At 40.4% G+C, this 19,150-nt stretch overlaps 1 protein-coding gene across 1 annotated transcript in view; it reads right to left on the bottom strand.

Annotated features, from left to right (window-relative positions):
- Nucleotides 1-650: 650 nt before the first annotated feature.
- Nucleotides 651-19,150, bottom strand: part of LOC128641087 (retinol dehydrogenase 10-like) — a 32,555-nt gene continuing 14,055 nt past the window's right edge. The window contains exon 5 of the mRNA XM_053693654.1: nucleotides 651-1,206. Within this exon, the coding sequence (XP_053549629.1) occupies nucleotides 1,149-1,206 (58 nt within the window). The 3' untranslated portion in view covers nucleotides 651-1,148. The remainder of the gene's footprint in view (nucleotides 1,207-19,150) is intronic.

The raw sequence follows: 19,150 nt of genomic DNA, 5'->3' as shown, positions 1-19,150 counted from the left end.
CACTAGTGGAAAAGCTAGTATATCTACTGGTATTATGTACAGTATCCGACAATATTTTATAAATTGAGCCCTTAGCATTAAAGTAGCCCCACATCACCTCTTCTCTCTTTGCATCAAACAGCAACCTTTAAATAAGCAGATTCAAACATCAGAAATTAGAAACCCACCTTTCAAATGAGACAACGTATTACCCTATGACTATATAAGTCAATTTCCTGAGAGACCCACTAGACATTTGGCCTACTTTGTGTTCCTTTATAAAATGCTTAATTACACTTTTATATAAATGTTCCTAAACATTTTTTTTTAATTCTTAGGTAGACCATATGGTTGAGATATTGTGTTCCCTCACTCCAGTACTGAAAACCAATTCTGTAGATGTTAGTAACAAAAAGCATACAGGTAAAATCACCCAGTCATTCATTATTATGAAAAATGGCCTCCAGATATCCAATGAAACAAGAACCAACCATCAAAGTCAAAGTGATATGCATTCATGCGACCATTCATCATCAGCATGCAAGAAGAAGGTTCCATATGATATTCTTTACTGGAATAGTACAGAAACACTAAACCGTTAAATACTCAATCATTCTAATGGTGAAGTTCTAAATATCGCAAAGGTTGTTAGTGATCTAAATCATAACAAATTACATAAAATAAAAGTTTAATTTGCAGGTTGGAACTTCAATAATTATGGAAATCAATTGTGTTCCACTTTCAGTAATGCAATTAAAAAAAGATTTTGTGCACACAAATAATAGTATTAAAAGATGTAATTTTATGACTAGGAATGAAATTGCCAGTATGGCAAAGAGTTACATACAGTTACCAGCTCAACATTTTAGCCTTAAATTGAAAAACAATATAACTGTATTAATTACAGTTGAATGCAAAATATTCTTGTGTTTTTTTTCTTTGGGATAATCTACTTATTGTAGCTGTAAACCACCACCACCACCATACCGTCTTTGTTTTGAGACAAACTAAAATGTATAAAACAATCTGCAATTCCATGGTAGCCTGTAGATGCATAAAAGGAAAGAAGAGCTTGCATTGTGATTCATAAGTTCAGTTCAGAATAAATGTGCTTCCAAAGCAGATTTGGTTTCACTGTAGATTGTGTTACATTGTTTGTAAGCATGTAATTATACTTTTATGTCCAAACGCTTACTGCAATGAATTTGGGCGTCCCAGGGCAAAACACTAAAAGGAACAGAAGAGAAGGATGTTAATAATTGGATACATATTTTCCTTTGCTAGTGATATTTAGAATTAGTCAATATTTATCTTAATGCCCTCTTGCAGTGGATACTTCACATTCCCCTACAGGCAAATACCCCTTTCTGTTGCATAGCTACCTATTTGGAGAAAGGTAGTGTGGGCTGTAGCCCTTCTTCAGAAGATAGTGACCCCATGGAGTACAGATTATTGCTACCTTACCACCCAATGTCCCTTTACTAAGATTTTCTGTGGCCAGATTAGAAAATTTAACAGGTAGGCACCCCAACACACAAAAATATCTCCCATGGATCTGAGGCTGTCTCTTCTTCGAGTGATCTCATAAAGCAGTATATGCTTTACAAGATCAAGAAAAGTGCATGTTCCAGTGTGTTAGTGTGTTTTAGACAACTTGAACACCATCTATGCTGTTTTACCTTTTCTGTACTCACTAGAAAGTATGATTACCAGTAATGTCTGAGATAGCCATCCAGTGTGTGATTGCTACTTTCACAATACTGATTTCTCCTGAGAAAGCTACAGACAACACCTGGATTCTGTGTGTCCCTATTGAAGTTATTAAAGGGACAGTATACTATAAAATTGTTTTTCCCTTAATGTGTTTCCAATTACTTTTCTTTCCTGAGATATGGTGAGCCCATGGAATCATCAATTACTAGTGGGAAAATCACTCCTGGCCAGCAGGAGGAGACAAAGAGCACTACAGCAAAGCTGCTATATATGTCACTTCCCTTACCCATAACCTCCATTCATTCTCTTTGCCTGCGGTGTAAGGAGGAGGTGAAGTTTTGGTGTCTGATCTACAATCAATATTTTTTTATTTTAAAGCAGAGTAGGTTTGCTCTGATCTTTCTAAAGGGTCTAGCCTTAGCCCGTGTCAGCCTCTTCAGTAGGGCAGTGGTGGCTTTTAAGCAATTGGGAACTTGTGGGGTACAATCCTCACTGCGTTTTCCCAAAACATTTTGCTGCCCTATTTAGATAGCCTGAGTAAGTTTACTCAGTCTTTCTGTATTTGCACAGGTCCATCAAACCAGGTGAGCTGTCCTACTGCTGGACAGATAAATATTAAGGTAAGTTCCAGTTTTATTTTTCTATGTAGCAGGGAAAAATTTGGCACTTATTCAGCTGAAACGCTGCAAGGGGGACGTTTTTTATTAATCCTGTCAGGGTGCAGGTTTTTATGGCAGTTTTTGATTTGGTCAATTTAAAGGGAACATTTATTTAGAATGTTTTTTTAGTTCTGTATTACATCCTTTGTTAAAAGATGAAAAAAAAAAGTTAAAAAAAAAAAAGGTTACATTTTTATTTGCTTCTTTTTTGTATTATGGATCAGGAGGCTGTGCAGGGTGTTACCTGTAGCTTATGTTTTGATGCCCAGGTGGAACCTCCAGTACCTTTTTGTTCTTCATGTATTGAAAGAACATTAGCTTATAGAAATAGACTTTTTGACCCTGAGCCATCATTAGCTAAGGCGGATGCTGTTCAGGAGCCTCCCGTTTCAGATGTGCTGCAGCTTTCTCCTCAAGCGTCCCAATCCTATTCATCTGCATCATCATGCAGTGCCCTGCATTTCCTCTCATGCTCCGTCTGGAGTTATTTTGCAAGATATTACTGCCCAGGTATTTTCTGCGGTATCTGAGGCGCTGTCTGCTTTTCCCATGCTGCAGGGAAAACGCAAAAGGAAATTTATAGAAACGGTAAGTAAGGCTTCTGATTCTGAGGTAGCTAATCAAAGTATTTCCTCTCAGAAGTCTGAGGATGAAGATTCTTCGGGTGCATCTGAGGGTGAAATTTCAGATTCGGGCAGTATAATTCCTTCTACTGATGCTGAAGTTTTGTCCTTCAGATTTAAGCTGAAACACCTTTTCATGTTACTTAAGGAGGGTTTGGCTATCTTGGATGACTCCGATACTACTATTATTGTTAACCCTAAGAAGTCTAGTAAGCTGAAAAAGTATTTTGTTGTTCCCTCTGCGGTGGAGGTATTTCCTGTTCCAGACCGTTCTTCTGAGATTATTGCATGGGAGTGGGAGAGACCTGGTATTCCTTTTTCTCCATCTCCTATTTTTAAGAAAATGTTTCCTATAGCTGACTCTATTAAGGAGTCATGGAAAATGGTTACTAAGGTGGAAGGAGCTATTTCCACTTTAACTAAGAGCACCACTATTCCCATAGAGGATAGTTGTTCTTTTAAGAATCCAATGAATAAGAAATTTGAGGCATTATTAAAGAAAATGTATGTTGACCAAGGTCTTCAATGGCAGCATGCGTTGTGTATTGCTGCTGTTACCAGCACTGCAGCTTACTGGTTTGATGCATTGTCTGATTCTATTCAGACAGATAATCCTCTTGAGGAGATCCAGGACAGGATTAAGGCTCTTAAGTTAGCCAATTATTTTATTATGGATGCTTTCTTACAGGTCACTTAACTGGGAGCAAAAATGTCTGGTTTTGCGGTTCTAGCTCGCAGAGCCCTTTGGTTAAAATTCTGGTCTGTGGATGTTTCTTCTGAGTCTAAGTTATTAGCTATTCCCTAATAGGGTAAGACCTTGTTTGGGCCTGGTTTGGTTGAAATTATTTCAGAAATCTCATGGCTTCTCGGCAGAATTCCAAACTTCTGAGGTACGGCTCGAGGTCAAGTGATCCACAGACTTTCTTGATAGATGCTATGGCGGTCATTTGGAATTTCAGTCTAGCATACATATTTCCTCCATTCGCTCTCCTGCCAAGAGTCATTGCTCGGATCAAGCAGGAGAGGGTGTAGGTGATTCTCATAGCCCCGGGGTGGCCTCGCAAGATCTAGTATGCAGATCTAGTGGAAATGTCATCTCTACCTCCGTAGAGACTCCTTTTGAGGAAGGACCTTCTACTTCAGGGTCCTTTTCTTCATCCAAATCTCGTTTCTCTGAAGCTGACTGCTTGGAGATTGAACGCTTGATTTTATTTAAGCATGGGTTTTCAGAGTCGGTCATTGGGACCATGATTCGGGCTCGTAAGCCTGTGACAAGAAAGATTTACTATAAGATATGGCGTAAATATCTGTATTGGTGTGAATCCAGAGGCTACTCTTGGAGTAGAGTCAGGATTCCTAGGATTTTGTCTTTTCTCCAGGAGGGTCTGGAGAAGGCTTTGTCAGCTAGTACTCTGAAAGGTCAGATTTCTGTGTTGTCTATTTTGTTGCATAAGCATTTGGCAGATGCGCCAGACGTGCAATATTTTTGTCAGGCCTTGGTTAGGATTAGGCCTGTGTTTAAGCTCGTTACTTCTCCCTAGAGTCTTAACCTTGTTCTTAGAGTTTTACAGCGGGCTCCGTTTGATCCTATGCATTGCTTAGTGTCAGGGTGCCAGGAATCAGACTGAGACGAGAAGTGCAAAAATAATCACACCTTTATTCATAGCAAAAAATAACAAAAAGTCCACAAGTCAAAACTAGAGCTGGTAGTCAGACGAGCCGAGTCAGGAGCCAAAGTGAATAGTCAGACGAGCCGGAATCAGGAACAAGGAAAACAGCAGAGTCAGGAACAAGCCAGGGATCAGGAACCAGGAAGGACGTCAGGCAGCCAGGTAATACACAGGAACTCTCACAAACAGGTCTGAGACAACGCAAAGGCAAAGCATACTGAACAGAGGCCCTTTAAATAATAAGTGATGACATCACAATTCTGAGACTGCATCCTTTCTCACATGGATGATGCACACCAGTCTGGCCATAAAAGGAAGTGTAGGAAAGGAGCAGCATCCCCCACAATGCACCATAGTCAGGAAGAGAGGTGAGTAAAATGGCTGCCAGCAGAACATGGCAAACAACAGGGAAAAAAACCCTGACAGTACCCTCCCCTCAATGACCCCTCCTCCACGGGAGGACAAAAGGCTTATTGGGGAAACGGGCATTGAAGGCACGGAGGAGGGCGGGAGCATGAACATCAGAGAAGGGAACCCAAGAATGCTCCTCCGGACCGTAGCCCCTCCAGTGAACCAAATACTGTACACGGCCCCTGGACATACAAGAGTCAATAGTGCTGCTGTCCTCATACTCCTCATGGTTGTCAACAAAGATAGGACAGGGACGAGGCAACACAGTGGTAAACCGATTACAAACCAATGGTTTCAAGAGTGCGACATGAAAAACATTGGAAATGCGCATAGCAGGAGGAAGGTCAAGAGCGTAGGCCACAGGATTAACCTGTCGGAGTATTCGAAAAGGACCAACATAACGGGGAGCCAATTTATTGGAAGGCACACAAAGGTTCAAGTTGCGGGAGGACAGCCAAACTCTCTCACCAACCTGGTAGGAAGGTGCGGGCAGACGCCTACGATCAGCCTGCAACTTTTGGCGCTGCATAGAACTATGAAGGCAATCCTGAATCTGTACCCACGTGGAACGGAGTTGCCAGAGATGCTCCTCCAAAGCCGGAATACCCTGAGACATGAATGAATCGGGCAACAAGGATGGTTGAAACCCATAATTTGCCATGAACGGGGATAACTTGGAGGAAGCATTAATAGCACTATTACGAGCAAACTCTGCCCAAGGTAACAGTTCAGACCAATTATTGTGGTGATCTGAGAATCTGAGACATAGCAACAGAGGAACTGTTCCAGAGCTTGATTAGACCGTTCCGCAGACCCATTGGATTGAGGGTGATATGCCGAGGAGAAGGAAAACAGGATCCCCATTTGAGCACAAAAGGAACGCCAAAATCTGGAGACAAACTGGCTAACCCGGTCCGACACTATCTCCTTGGGTAACCTATGTAAACAGAATTGTAGTGGTAGTAAGTGCGCTAAAAGAAAGCTAAAGGTATCCAAATATTAAAACAAATAATAAGTGTATCCAGTAACATATACAGGAGTTGGTAATCGTGCCAAGTATGATACGTGTATTAGATTTCTACAGTACTATTAACAAGGGGGGGTGATCTATAAAATGACAGTGTCCGTGAAAATGTAGTGGTATGCGGAGGTCTTACTTAGGAAAGATGATCTATCAGTAGTGTACTAATAATAAAGGATGAAGTCAAAGTATGTGTCAAAAAACAGTGTGATCATATATTTATGTGATATTAGGTGATATATAACATTGTCAAGCAAAATGAGAGTTAAGGTTACAAAGAAACAATGTGTTAAACTAGATACAGATTGTGAGGAAAACTTAAATGTATCTAAAAAAATTCCCTTGCAGCCTTATTCATATAATACAAATATTTTGTTTATTTTTACACAATCGCAATCAAATCTTAAAACAGAGGGACGTCTCCCCATATATAAAAATAATAAAATCAGATTTTAGGCAAATTGAAATTCCATACTAGATACTTTATAAGCAACTTAGTAAGCAAACTTTAGCTGGGGAAGTGTGTTAGTAATCCACTGTATTATGCGGAGAGAGACAGTCTCTTATACCATCAGAAAACCTTTTTAAAATGTTGTTGCTTCACAGATAGGTTTTTACTGACCAAGTTCAAGGTTTAGGCAATATATAGATTTCTTGTAGCACAATACAGTCATTAAACTTTATGGATCTTAAATCTTTTAAGATTCTTTCTACTTACTTCACCACTCGTGTGGCACCGATATCCTCTGTTCAGCCCCAAGTTCCCAAACTAAGTCAGTGCGCCGCGTGTATCTCGGCGTCTGACGTCATCGGCATACTTCAACTTCTGTTACCGTGATAATCGGCTTTCTTGATATTGGAATCAAAGGTTGTTTTGGAGATAATCACTCTTTGGTTTTCAAACAGAGGTACTTCCCTGCACTTAGTGCTAATTGCACGCAGGAAAAAGGAGGATGTTGAGGAATGTTGAAGAAGTAACCCGGGTTAATGAGTAAAGTTGAGAAAATCCTTAGATGTAAGATGTCCTTATTCAAGTAGTATTATGTCAAATAATACAGCCACTCAGATCAACGTGTTTCGCTCGCCAGGGAGCTTTTTCAAGATAAGTGTGACTGGTCAGGTGTATCCTTATAAAGGTGTCAGAAAACCCTCATTGGTGGTTTCTTGATTGATGTATTTAAGGTGGAATAACAAGAATACTATGTATCTGTGTTTTTTCTGTATATGTCCCAGCTCATTTAAGGTGGAATAGTCTCTTTATATTCATTCTCAGCTTAAAGAGGAATATCATTTCTTTCATGTAATTAGCAAGAGTCCATGAGCTAGTGACGTATGGGATATACATTCCTACCAGGAGGGGCAAAGTTTCCCAAACCTCAAAATGCCTATAAATACACCCCTCACCACACCCACAATTCAGTTTTACAAACTTTGCCTCCTATGGAGGTGGTGAAGTAAGTTTGTGCTAGATTCTACGTTGATATGCGCTCCGCAGCAAGTTGGAGCCCGGTTTTCCTCTCAGCGTGCAGTGAATGTCAGAGGGATGTGAGGAGAGTATTGCCTATTTGAATGCAGTGATCTCCTTCTACGGGGTCTATTTCATAGGTTTTCTGTTATCGGTCGTAGAGATTCATCTCTTACCTCCCTTTTCAGATCGACGATATACTCTTATTTATATACCATTACCTCTGCTGATTCTCGTTTCAGTACTGGTTTGGCTTTCTACAAACATGTAGATGAGTGTCCTGGGGTAAGTAAATCTTATTTTCTGTGACACTCTAAGCTATGGTTGGGCACTTTGTTTATAAAGTTCTAAATATATGTGGGCTGTTAGGCTCGCGGGGGCTGAAAATGCTTCATTTTATTGCGTCATTCTTGGCGCGGACTTTTTTGGCGCAAAAAATCTTTTCCGTTTCCGGCGTCATACGTGTCGCCGGAAGTTGCGTCATTTTTTGACGTTATTTTGCGCCAAAAATGTCGGCGTTCCAGATGTGGCGTCATTTTTGGCGCCAAAAGCATTTAGGCGCCAAATAATGTGGGCGTCTTATTTGGCGCTAAAAAAATATGGGCGTCGCTTTTGTCTCCACATTATTTAAGTCTCATTTTTCATTGCTTCTGGTTGCTAGAAGCTTGTTCTTTGGCATTTTTTACCATTCCTGAAACTGTCATTTAAGGAATTTGATCAATTTTGCTTTATATGTTGTTTTTTCTCTTACATATTGCAAGATGTCTCACGTTGCATCTGAGTCAGAAGATACTTCAGGAAAATCGCTGTCTAGTGCTGGATCTACCAAAGCTAAGTGTATCTGCTGTAAACTTTTGGTAGCTATTCCTCCGGCTGTTGTTTGTATTAATTGTCATGACAAACTTGTTAATGCAGATAATATTTCCTTTAGTAAAGTACCATTGCCTGTTGCAGTTCCTTCAACATCTAAGGTGCAGAATGTTCCTGATAACATAAGAGATTTTGTTTCTGAATCCATCAAGAAGGCTATGTCTGTTATTTCTCCTTCTAGTAAACATAAAAAATCTTTTAAAACTTCTCTCCCTACAGATAAATTTTTAAATGAACATCATCATTCTGATTCTGATGACTCTTCTGGTTCAGAGGATTCTGTTTCAGAGATTGATGCTGATAAATCTTCATATTTATTTAAAATGGAATTTATTCGTTCTTTACTTAAAGAAGTACTAATTGCTTTAGAAATAGAGGATTCTGGTCCTCTTGATACTAATTCTAAACGTTTAGATAAGGTATTTAAATCTCCTGTGGTTATTCCAGAAGTTTTTCCTGTTCCTAATGCTATTTCTGAAGTAATTTCCAAAGAATGGGATAAATTGGGTAATTCATTTACTCCTTCTAAACGTTTTAAGCAATTATATCCTGTGCCGTCTGACAGATTAGAATTTTGGGACAAAATCCCTAAAGTTGATGGGGCTATTTCTACCCTTGCTAAACGTACTACTATTCCTACGTCAGATGGTTCTTCGTTTAAGGATCCTTTAGATAGGAAAATTGAATCCTTTCTAAGAAAAGCTTATCTGTGTTCAGGTAATCTTCTTAGACCTGCTATATCATTGGCTGATGTTGCTGCAGCTTCAACTTTTTGGTTGGAAACTTTAGCGCAACAAGTAACAGATCATGATTCTCATAATATTATTATTCTTCTTCAGCATGCTAATAATTTTATCTGTGATGCCATTTTTGATATTATTAGAGTTGATGTCAGGTTTATGTCTCTAGCTATTTTAGCTAGAAGAGCTTTATGGCTTAAGACTTGGAATGCTGATATGGCTTCTAAATCAACTCTACTTTCCATTTCTTTCCAGGGTAACAAATTATTTGGTTCTCAGTTGGATTCTATTATCTCAACTGTTACTGGTGGGAAAGGAACTTTTTTACCACAGGATAAAAAATCTAAGGGTAAAAACAGGGCTAATAATCGTTTTCGTTCCTTTCGTTTCAACAAAGAACAAAAGCCTGATCCATCATCCTCAGGAGCAGTTTCAGTTTGGAAACCATCTCCAGTCTGGAATAAATCCAAGCCTGCTAGAAAGGCAAAGCCTGCTTCTAAGTCCACATGAAGGTGCGGCCCTCATTCCAGCTCAGCTGGTAGGGGGCAGGTTACGTTTTTTCAAAGAAATTTGGATCAATTCTGTTCACAATCTTTGGATTCAGAACATTGTTTCAGAAGGGTACAGAATTGGTTTCAAGATGAGACCTCCTGCAAAGAGATTTTTTCTTTCCCGTGTCCCAGTAAATCCAGTGAAAGCTCAAGCATTTCTGAATTGTGTTTCAGATCTAGAGTTGGCTGGAGTAATTATGCCAGTTCCAGTTCCGGAACAGGGGATGGGGTTTTATTCAAATCTCTTCATTGTACCAAAGAAGGAGAATTCCTTCAGACCAGTTCTGGATCTAAAAATATTGAATCGTTATGTAAGGATACCAACGTTCAAAATGGTAACTGTAAGGACTATCTTGCCTTTTGTTCAGCAAGGGCATTATATGTCCACAATAGATTTACAGGATGCATATCTGCATATTCCGATTCATCCAGATCATTATCAGTTCCTGAGATTCTCTTTTCTGGACAAGCATTACCAGTTTGTGGCTCTGCCGTTTGGCCTAGCTACAGCTCCAAGAATTTTTACAAAGGTTCTCGGTGCCCTTCTGTCTGTAATCAGAGAACAGGGTATTGTGGTATTTCCTTATTTGGACGATATCTTGGTACTTGCTCAGTCTTTACATTTAGCAGAATCTCATACGAATCGACTTGTGTTGTTTCTTCAAGATCATGGTTGGAGGATCAATTTACCAAAAAGTTCATTGATTCCTCAGACAAGGGTGACCTTTCTGGGTTTCCAGATAGATTCAGTGTCCATGACTCTGTCTTTAACAGACATGAGACGTCTAAAATTGATTTCAGCTTGTCGAAACCTTCAGTCACAATCATTCCCTTCGGTAGCCTTATGCATGGAAATTCTAGGTCTTATGACTGCTGCATCGGACGCGATCCCCTTTGCTCGTTTTCACATGCGACCTCTTCAGCTCTGTATGCTGAATCAATGGTGCAAGGATTACACAAAGATATCTCAATTAATATCTTTAAAACCGATTGTACGACACTCTCTAACGTGGTGGACAGATCACCATCGTTTAATTCAGGGGGCTTCTTTTGTGCTTCCGACCTGGACTGTAATTTCAACAGATGCAAGTCTCACGGGTTGGGGAGCTGTGTGGGGATCTCTGACGGCACAAGGAGTTTGGGAATCTCAGGAGGTGAGATTACCGATCAATATTTTGGAACTCCGTGCAATTTTCAGAGCTCTTCAGTTTTGGCCTCTTCTGAAGAGAGAATCGTTCATTTGTTTTCAGATAGACAATGTCACAACTGTGGCATACATCAATCATCAAGGAGGAACTCACAGTCCTCTGGCTATGAAAGAAGTATCTCGAATTCTGGTTTGGGCGGAATCCAGCTCCTGTCTAATCTCTGCGGTTCATATCCCAGGTATAGACAATTGGGAAGCGGATTATCTCAGTCGCCAAACGTTGCATCCGGGCGAATGGTCTCTTCACCCAGAGGTATTTCTTCAGATTGTTCAAATGTGGGAACTTCCAGAAATAGATCTGATGGCGTCTCATCTAAACAAGAAACTTCCCAGGTATCTGTCCAGATCCCGGGATCCTCAGGCGGAGGCAGTGGATGCATTATCACTTCCTTGGAAGTATCATCCTGCCTATATCTTTCCGCCTCTAGTTCTTCTTCCAAGAGTAATCTCCAAGATTCTGAAGGAATGCTCGTTTGTTCTGCTGGTAGCTCCAGCATGGCCTCACAGGTTTTGGTATGCGGATCTGGTCCGGATGGCCTCTTGCCAACCGTGGACTCCTCCGTTAAGATCAGACCTTCTGTCGCAAGGTCCTTTTTTCCATCAGGATCTGAAATCCTTAAATTTAAAGGTATGGAGATTGAACGCTTGATTCTTGGTCAAAGAGGTTTCTCTGACTCTGTGATTAATACTATGTTACAGGCGCGTAAATCTGTATCTAGAGAGATATATTATAGAGTCTGGAAGACTTATATTTCTTGGTGTCTTTCTCATCATTTTTCTTGGCATTCTTTTAGAATACCGAGAATTTTACAGTTTCTTCAGGATGGTTTAGATAAGGGTTTGTCCGCAAGTTCCTTGAAAGGTCAAATCTCTGCTCTTTCTGTTCTTTTTCACAGAAAGATTGCTATTCTTCCTGATATTCATTGTTTTGTACAAGCTTTGGTTCGTATAAAACCTGTCATTAAGTCAATTTCTCCTCCTTGGAGTTTGAATTTGGTTCTGGGGGCTCTTCAAGCTCCTCCGTTTGAACCTATGCATTCATTGGACATTAAATTACTTTCTTGGAAAGTTTTGTTCCTTTTGGCAATCTCTTCTGCCAGAAGAGTTTCTGAATCATCTGCTCTTTCTTGTGAGTCTCCTTTTCTGATTTTTCATCAGGATAAGGCGGTGTTGCAAACTTCTTTTGAATTTTTACCTAAAGTTGTGAATTCCAACAACATTAGTAGAGAAATTGTGGTTCCTTCATTATGTCCTAATCCTAAGAATTCTAAGGAGAAATCGTTGCATTCTTTGGATGTTGTTAGAGCTTTGAAATATTATGTTGAAGCTACTAAGTCTTTCCGAAAGACTTCTAGTCTATTTGTTATCTTTTCTGGTTCTAGAAAAGGCCAGAAAGCTTCTGCCATTTCTTTGGCATCTTGGTTGAAATCTTTAATTCATCTTGCCTATGTTGAGTCGGGTAAAACTCCGCCTCAGAGGATTACAGCTCATTCTACTAGGTCAGTTTCTACTTCCTGGGCGTTTAGGAATGAAGCTTCGATTGATCAGATTTGCAAAGCAGCAACTTGGTCCTCTTTGCATACTTTTACTAAATTCTACCATTTTGATGTATTTTCTTCTTCTGAAGCAGTTTTTGGTAGAAAAGTACTTCAGGCAGCGGTTTCAGTTTGAATCTTCTGCTTATGTTTTTCATTAAACTTTATTTTGGGTGTGGATTATTTTCAGCAGGAATTGGCTGTCTTTATTTTATCCCTCCCTCTCTAGTGACTCTTGTGTGGAAAGATCCACATCTTGGGTAATCATTATCCCATACGTCACTAGCTCATGGACTCTTGCTAATTACATGAAAGAAAACATAATTTATGTAAGAACTTACCTGATAAATTCATTTCTTTCATATTAGCAAGAGTCCATGAGGCCCGCCCTTTTTTTGTGGTGGTTATGATTTTTGTATAAAGCACAATTATTCCAATTCCTTATTTTATATGCTTTCGCACTTTTTTATCACCCCACTTCTTGGCTATTCGTTAAACTGAATTGTGGGTGTGGTGAGGGGTGTATTTATAGGCATTTTGAGGTTTGGGAAACTTTGCCCCTCCTGGTAGGAATGTATATCCCATACGTCACTAGCTCATGGACTCTTGCTAATATGAAAGAAATGAATTTATCAGGTAAGTTCTTACATAAATTATGTTTTTTGCTTAGTGTCTGCTTACTTAAAAAAGGCTACATTATAGGTACTACTACAATCAGTTCATAATATTCTAGAATAAGTGATATTCATAAATAATTATAAAACTTATCAAACATTTTATAGGATGTTTTATAAAATAATTAATATTCATAAAATTTGTCTGACAGCCATCTAAAACATTTTTTACGATATTTTAATGCTGATGTTATTAAAAGGATTTCTTATATATGCATTCTATGGCCATAAAACTTGAAACTTGTAATATAACGATTTTTATAAGACAGAGGAGATATATATGTACATCCTACAAAGGGATTGTTGTCGAGTTGATTATGACCATATAACCTAAGCAGAGTAAAAGTTGCAATATAAAAAACCCCCATTAGTCAAACAGAAAGGGTGAGAGATCTAGTTCCGAATTTAAACCTTTTGGGTATAGAGTATCGTATTTATAAATTAGCTCTGCTTCTTTTATCAGTAATTTTTTCTCTATACTGCCACCTCTCCAATGATTATGTACTTTTTGTACACCCCAATATTTTAAATCCTTAATTTTGCCTTTATGGACTGATTTAGAGTGTTTGTATAGATGAGTATCATCTCTACCATTCTTTATATTGCCAATATGCTCTCTTATTCGGTCTCTGACCATTCTTTTGGTTTCCCCAAAATAAAAAAGGTTACAGGAGCACTTAAGAATATAGATTATATTTTTATTGGTACATCTTATGGTGTCTTTAATTGTGAGGGGTTTCTCTATATTATTAATTCTGATATTTTTTAGTTTGTTACTGTGGCCACAAGCTTTACATGAGTAGCATGGAAAAAAAACCATAATACTTTTCCCAGTTATATCTTTTTGTTTTAGTGTATTTTTCTTTTTTGTTTTCAGTTCACTAGGTGCCAAAAATGTTTTAAGGTTCGCTTAAAACATGTATTGTGCTACAAGAAATCTATATATTGCCTAAACCTTGAACTTGGTCAGTAAAAACTTATCTGTGAAGCAACAACATTTTAAAAAGGTTTTCTGATGGTATAAGAGACTGTCTCTCTCCGCATAATACAGTGGATTACTAACACACTTCCCCAGCTAAAGTTTGCTTACTAAGTTGCTTATAAAGTATCTAGTATGGAATTTCAATTTGCCTAAAATCTGATTTTATTGTTTTTATATATGGGGAGACGTCCCTCTGTTTTAAGTTTCAATTTGATTGCGATTGTGTAAAAATAAACAAAATATTTTTATTATATGAATAAGGCTGCAAGGGAATTTTTTTAGATACATTTAAGTTTTCCTCACAATCTGTATCTAGTTTAACACATTGTTTCTTTGTAACCTTAACTCTCATTTTGCTTGACAATATTATATATCACCTAATATCACATAAATATATGATCACACTGTTTTTTGACACATACTTTGACTTCATCCTTTATTATTAGTACACTACTGATAGATCATCTTTCCTAAGTAAGACCTCCGCATACCACTACATTTTCACGGACACTGTCATTTTATAGATCACCCCCCCTTGTTAATAGTACTGTAGAAATCTAATACACGTATCATACTTGGCACGATTACCAACTCCTGTATATGTTACTGGATACACTTATTATTTGTTTTAATATTTGGATACCTTTAGCTTTCATTTAGCGCACTTACTACCACTACAATTCTCACTACATTTTGAAAAGACAGAAGGATCTTTTCTCGCTTGTAAGTTGTGTGGTATCCCCTTTTAACCAGCGCTCTGCTTAAACCCTTTTTTAATATTAACCTATGTAAACAGAAGACCCCCGGGCAAATATTGAAGCACGCTCCTGAGCAGTAGGCAGCTTCATCAAGGGAATGTAATGTGACATTTTAGAAAAACGGTCAACCACCATAAGGATAACAGTATTGCCATTGGAAACAGGGAGCTCGACAATGAAGTCCATGGAAAGATGTGTCCAAGGACGCTCACCATTAGCAATAGGTTGAAGAAGACCCACAGGAAGACGTTGAGTCTTATTCTGTGCACAAACTGAGCAGGAGGCAACATATGCAGCAATATCAGAATGAAGACCTGGCCACCAGAATTGTCGAGTGACAGACCAAATCATTTGGTTCTTGCCTGGGTGACCTGCGGCTTTAGGATAGTGGTAAGTGTGCAAAAGTTTAGTTTGAAGATTCTCAGGAACAAAACACTTACCACTAGGTTTCTCAGGAGGTGCATTGGTTTGTGCAGCCAGGATCTCCTCCCCAAGGGAGAAGTCAAATTAGTACGTATGGTAGCCAAAATATGGTCAGGAGGTATAACAGGAGTAGGTACAGACGCCTCCTTGGACAGAAGCGAAAATTGTCAAGAGAGGGCATCAGCCCTAACATTCTTACTACCAGGCAGGTAGGAGACCACATAATTAAACCGAGACAAAAATAGCGCCCATCTGGCCTGTCGGAGCGACAAATGTTTTGCTTCAGATAGATAAGTTAAATTCTTGTGGTCAGTAAGAATGAGCACTGGCACGCTAGTACCCTCGAGAAGATGCATCCATTCCTTGAGTGCCAAAATTATGGCCAGTAATTCCCTGTCACCAATTTCATAATTGCACTCCGCTGGAAACAATTTCTTAGAAAAGAAACCACACAGATGCAAGGAACCATCAGGCATAGGATGTTGAGACAAGAGGGCACCTACTCCAGTCTCAGACACATCAACCTCAAGAATGAAAGGCAGGACAGGTTTAGGATGAGCCAGAACTGGATTGGCAGCAAAGGCAGTCTTAAGACTATCAAAGGCCTTAATGGCAGTAGGTGACCAATGGAGTGGATCATTCTCTTTACGGGTCATGTCTGTAATAGGTTTGACCAAGGAAGAAAAGTTTTTAATAAACTTTCTATAGTAATTGGCGAACCCCAAAAAACATTGAATAGACCGAAGACCAACTGGGTGAGGCCACTGCAGAACTGCAGATAACTTGTCAGGATCCATGGAAAACCCTGCAACGGAGATAACATAACCTAGGAAGGTTACTTGAGTCTGATGGAACTCACATTTCTCAAGTTTACAAAACAGGCCGTTCACGTTGTCTCTGAAGAACCTGTGTAACATCAGAACGATGAGCCTCAAGTGTGGGTGAGTGTATGAGGATGTCATCTAAGTACACCACAACACACTGTTGCAACATATCTCATAGGACATCATTAATAAATTCCTGAAAAACAGCAGGCCAATAGGCCTACATAGGCCTAAGGGCTCCTGGTGTTAAATGCTGTTTTCCATTCGTAACCCTCCTTAATCCTAACGAGATTGTATGCTCCTCTCAAATCAATAGGGTAAGCATTCTTAATGGTAAGACGATTAAGACCCCTATAATCGATACATGGTCTTAACTTGCCACCCTTTTTCTTCACAAAGAAGAAGCCAGCCCCTGCAGGAGAGCAGGATTTGCGGATGATTCCCCGCGACAAAGCATCGGCAACATACTCCTCCATAGCAAAATTCTCTGCAACAGCAGACAGAGGGTACACCCGGCCCCGAGGAGGAATGGCTCCAGGTTGCAGGTCTATGGCACAATCGTAAGACCATTGAGCAGGCAACGTACTGGCACGCACCTTGTCAAACACGTCTAGGAACTCTCTGTACTCCTCTGGCAATTGAGATACCAAAGAAGTGCACAAGACTTTTACTGGTTTCCGAAGACAAGTGGAAATACATTGCGGGGACCATGACAAAATTTCGGACCTGCGCCAGTCAAGACTGGGATTGTGCTTTTGGAGCCAGGGATAACCCAGAACAACCGGAAAATGCGGAGAGTTTATCACCTGGAACTGGAGGGTTTCAAAATGGAGAGCTCCAACAGCCATGGACAACGGAGCAGTTCCGTGAGAAACGTGTGGGCTGAAGGGGCCTGCCATCAATGGCCTCAATAGCAAGTGGAACGGACCGAGGCAAAACAGAAATGGAGTGCTTTGATACAAAAGCACTGTCAATGAAATAGCTTGCAGCCCCGGAGTCAACAAGAGCCTGATTGACTATGGAGGAGTCCACCCAGGAAAGGACAACCATGACAAAAGGTTTCTCCTTAAGTGGTTCCGGGGACGAGGATAAACCACCCAAGGTCTGCCCCGACAGGACCTTAGGTGTGAGCGTTTCCCGGCCGTGTAGGACAAGATTTCGACAGGTGGCCCTGTAACCCACAATAGAGGCAGAGCCCCTCCCTCCTCCTAAAGGCCCTCTCCGCCTCGGAGAGACGCGCGAATCCCAACTGCATCGGCTCAGCAGTACCTGGTGACTCGGGACCAGGAGGCATGGGAGGAGAGGGAGGCATGGGTGGGAACGAACACGTACGAGACAACGGAACAGGAGGCTTCCGCAAGCGCTCCTTGAAAGAGGGCCTCTCTCTGAGTCTGATGTCAATTAGGATCAAAAAAGACATCAATGCCTCGAGATCCTCTGGTAAATCTCTGGTAGCAACTTCATCTTTAATCGCATCAGAGAGCCCATGAAAAAGGCGGCAACAAGGGCTTCATTGTTCCAACCTACCTCTATGGCAAGCGTATGGAACTCAATAGCATACTGAGCAACAGATCTTGTACCTTGCTGAATGGACATGAGTCGTTTAGCAGCAGAGGAGGAGCGAGCCGGAACATCAAATACCCTTCGAAAGGAGGCCACAAATTCAGGGTAATTTGAAATCACAGGTTTATTAGTCTCCCACAAGGGATTAGCCCAGGCAAGAGCTGTGCAGAGAGCAACGAGATGAGAAATCCCACCTTTGCTCTGTCAGAGGGAAACGCTTGAGGTAACCTCTCAAAGTAAATGCCCACCTGGTTCAAAAACCTTCTGCACTGAATAGGATTGCCTCCATATCGCTGAGGTAGAGGTGCAGAACCGGACATGCTCCTGGTAGGCATAGGTGCAGTAGCGGAAACAGGAACAGCCATAACTTGCGGGACACTTTGGTCCAAATGTGCAGTGTGAGTCAGCAGGGTTTGCAGGGCTAGTGCAAATTGATTCAAGCGGTGATCCTGTTCATCCATCCTGGAAATGATGGCAGGTAAAGGTGGATTATTAGCACCATCAGGATTCATGGCCTTTGCGTAATGTCAGGGTGCCAGGAATCAGACGAGAAGTGCAAAAATAATCACATCTTTATTCATAGTAAAAAAATAATAAAAAGTCCACAAGTCAAATAACAAGCCAGGAGTCAAAACCAGAGCTGGTAGTCAGACGAGCCGAGTCAGGAGCCAAAGCAAATAGTCAGACGAGCCGGAATTGGGAACAAGGAAAACAGCAGAGTCAGGAACAAGCCAGGGATCAGGAACCAGGAAGGATGTCAGGCAGCCAGGTAATACACAGGAACACTCACAAACAGGTCTGAGACAACGCAAAGGCAAAGCATACTGAACAGAGGCCCTTTAAATAATAAGTGATGACATCACAATTCTGAGACTGCATCCTGTCTCACATGGATGATGCACACCAGTCTGGTCATAAAAGGAAGTGAGCAGCATCCCCAACAATGCACCATAGTCAGGAAGAGAGGTGAGTAAAATGGCTGCCAGCAGCACATGGCAAACAACAGGGAAAAAACCCTGACACTTAGATGGCAAGATGTTATCTTTGTAGGTTTTGTTTCTTGTTGCTATTTCTTCTGCTCAGAGAGTTTCGGAACTCTCGGCTCTGCAGTTTGATTCTTCTTATCTTATTTTTAATTCTGATAAGGTGGTTTTACGTACTAAATTAGGTTTCCTACCTAAGGTTGTTTCAAACAAGAATATTAATCAGGAGATTGTGGTTCCTTCTTTGTGTCCTAATCCTTCTTCTCCTAAGGAGCGTTTGTTACACTACCTACATGTGCGTGCATTGAAGTTCTATCTTCAGGCGACTAAGGACTTTCGTCAGTCTTCTGCTTTGTTTGTTTTTCTGGTAAGCGCAAGGGTCAGAAAGCTACGGCTACTTCTCTTTCTCTTTAGCTAAGGAGTATTATTTGTTTGGCCTATGAGACTGCTGGACAGCAACCTCCTGAGAGAATCACTGCTCATTCCTCGAGGGCAACAC

The sequence above is a fragment of the Bombina bombina genome, chromosome 1, assembly GCF_027579735.1.
Source record: "Bombina bombina isolate aBomBom1 chromosome 1, aBomBom1.pri, whole genome shotgun sequence".
Classification (NCBI taxonomy): Eukaryota; Metazoa; Chordata; class Amphibia; order Anura; family Bombinatoridae; genus Bombina; species Bombina bombina.
This window is presented reverse-complemented; position numbering and strand designations above follow the sequence as displayed.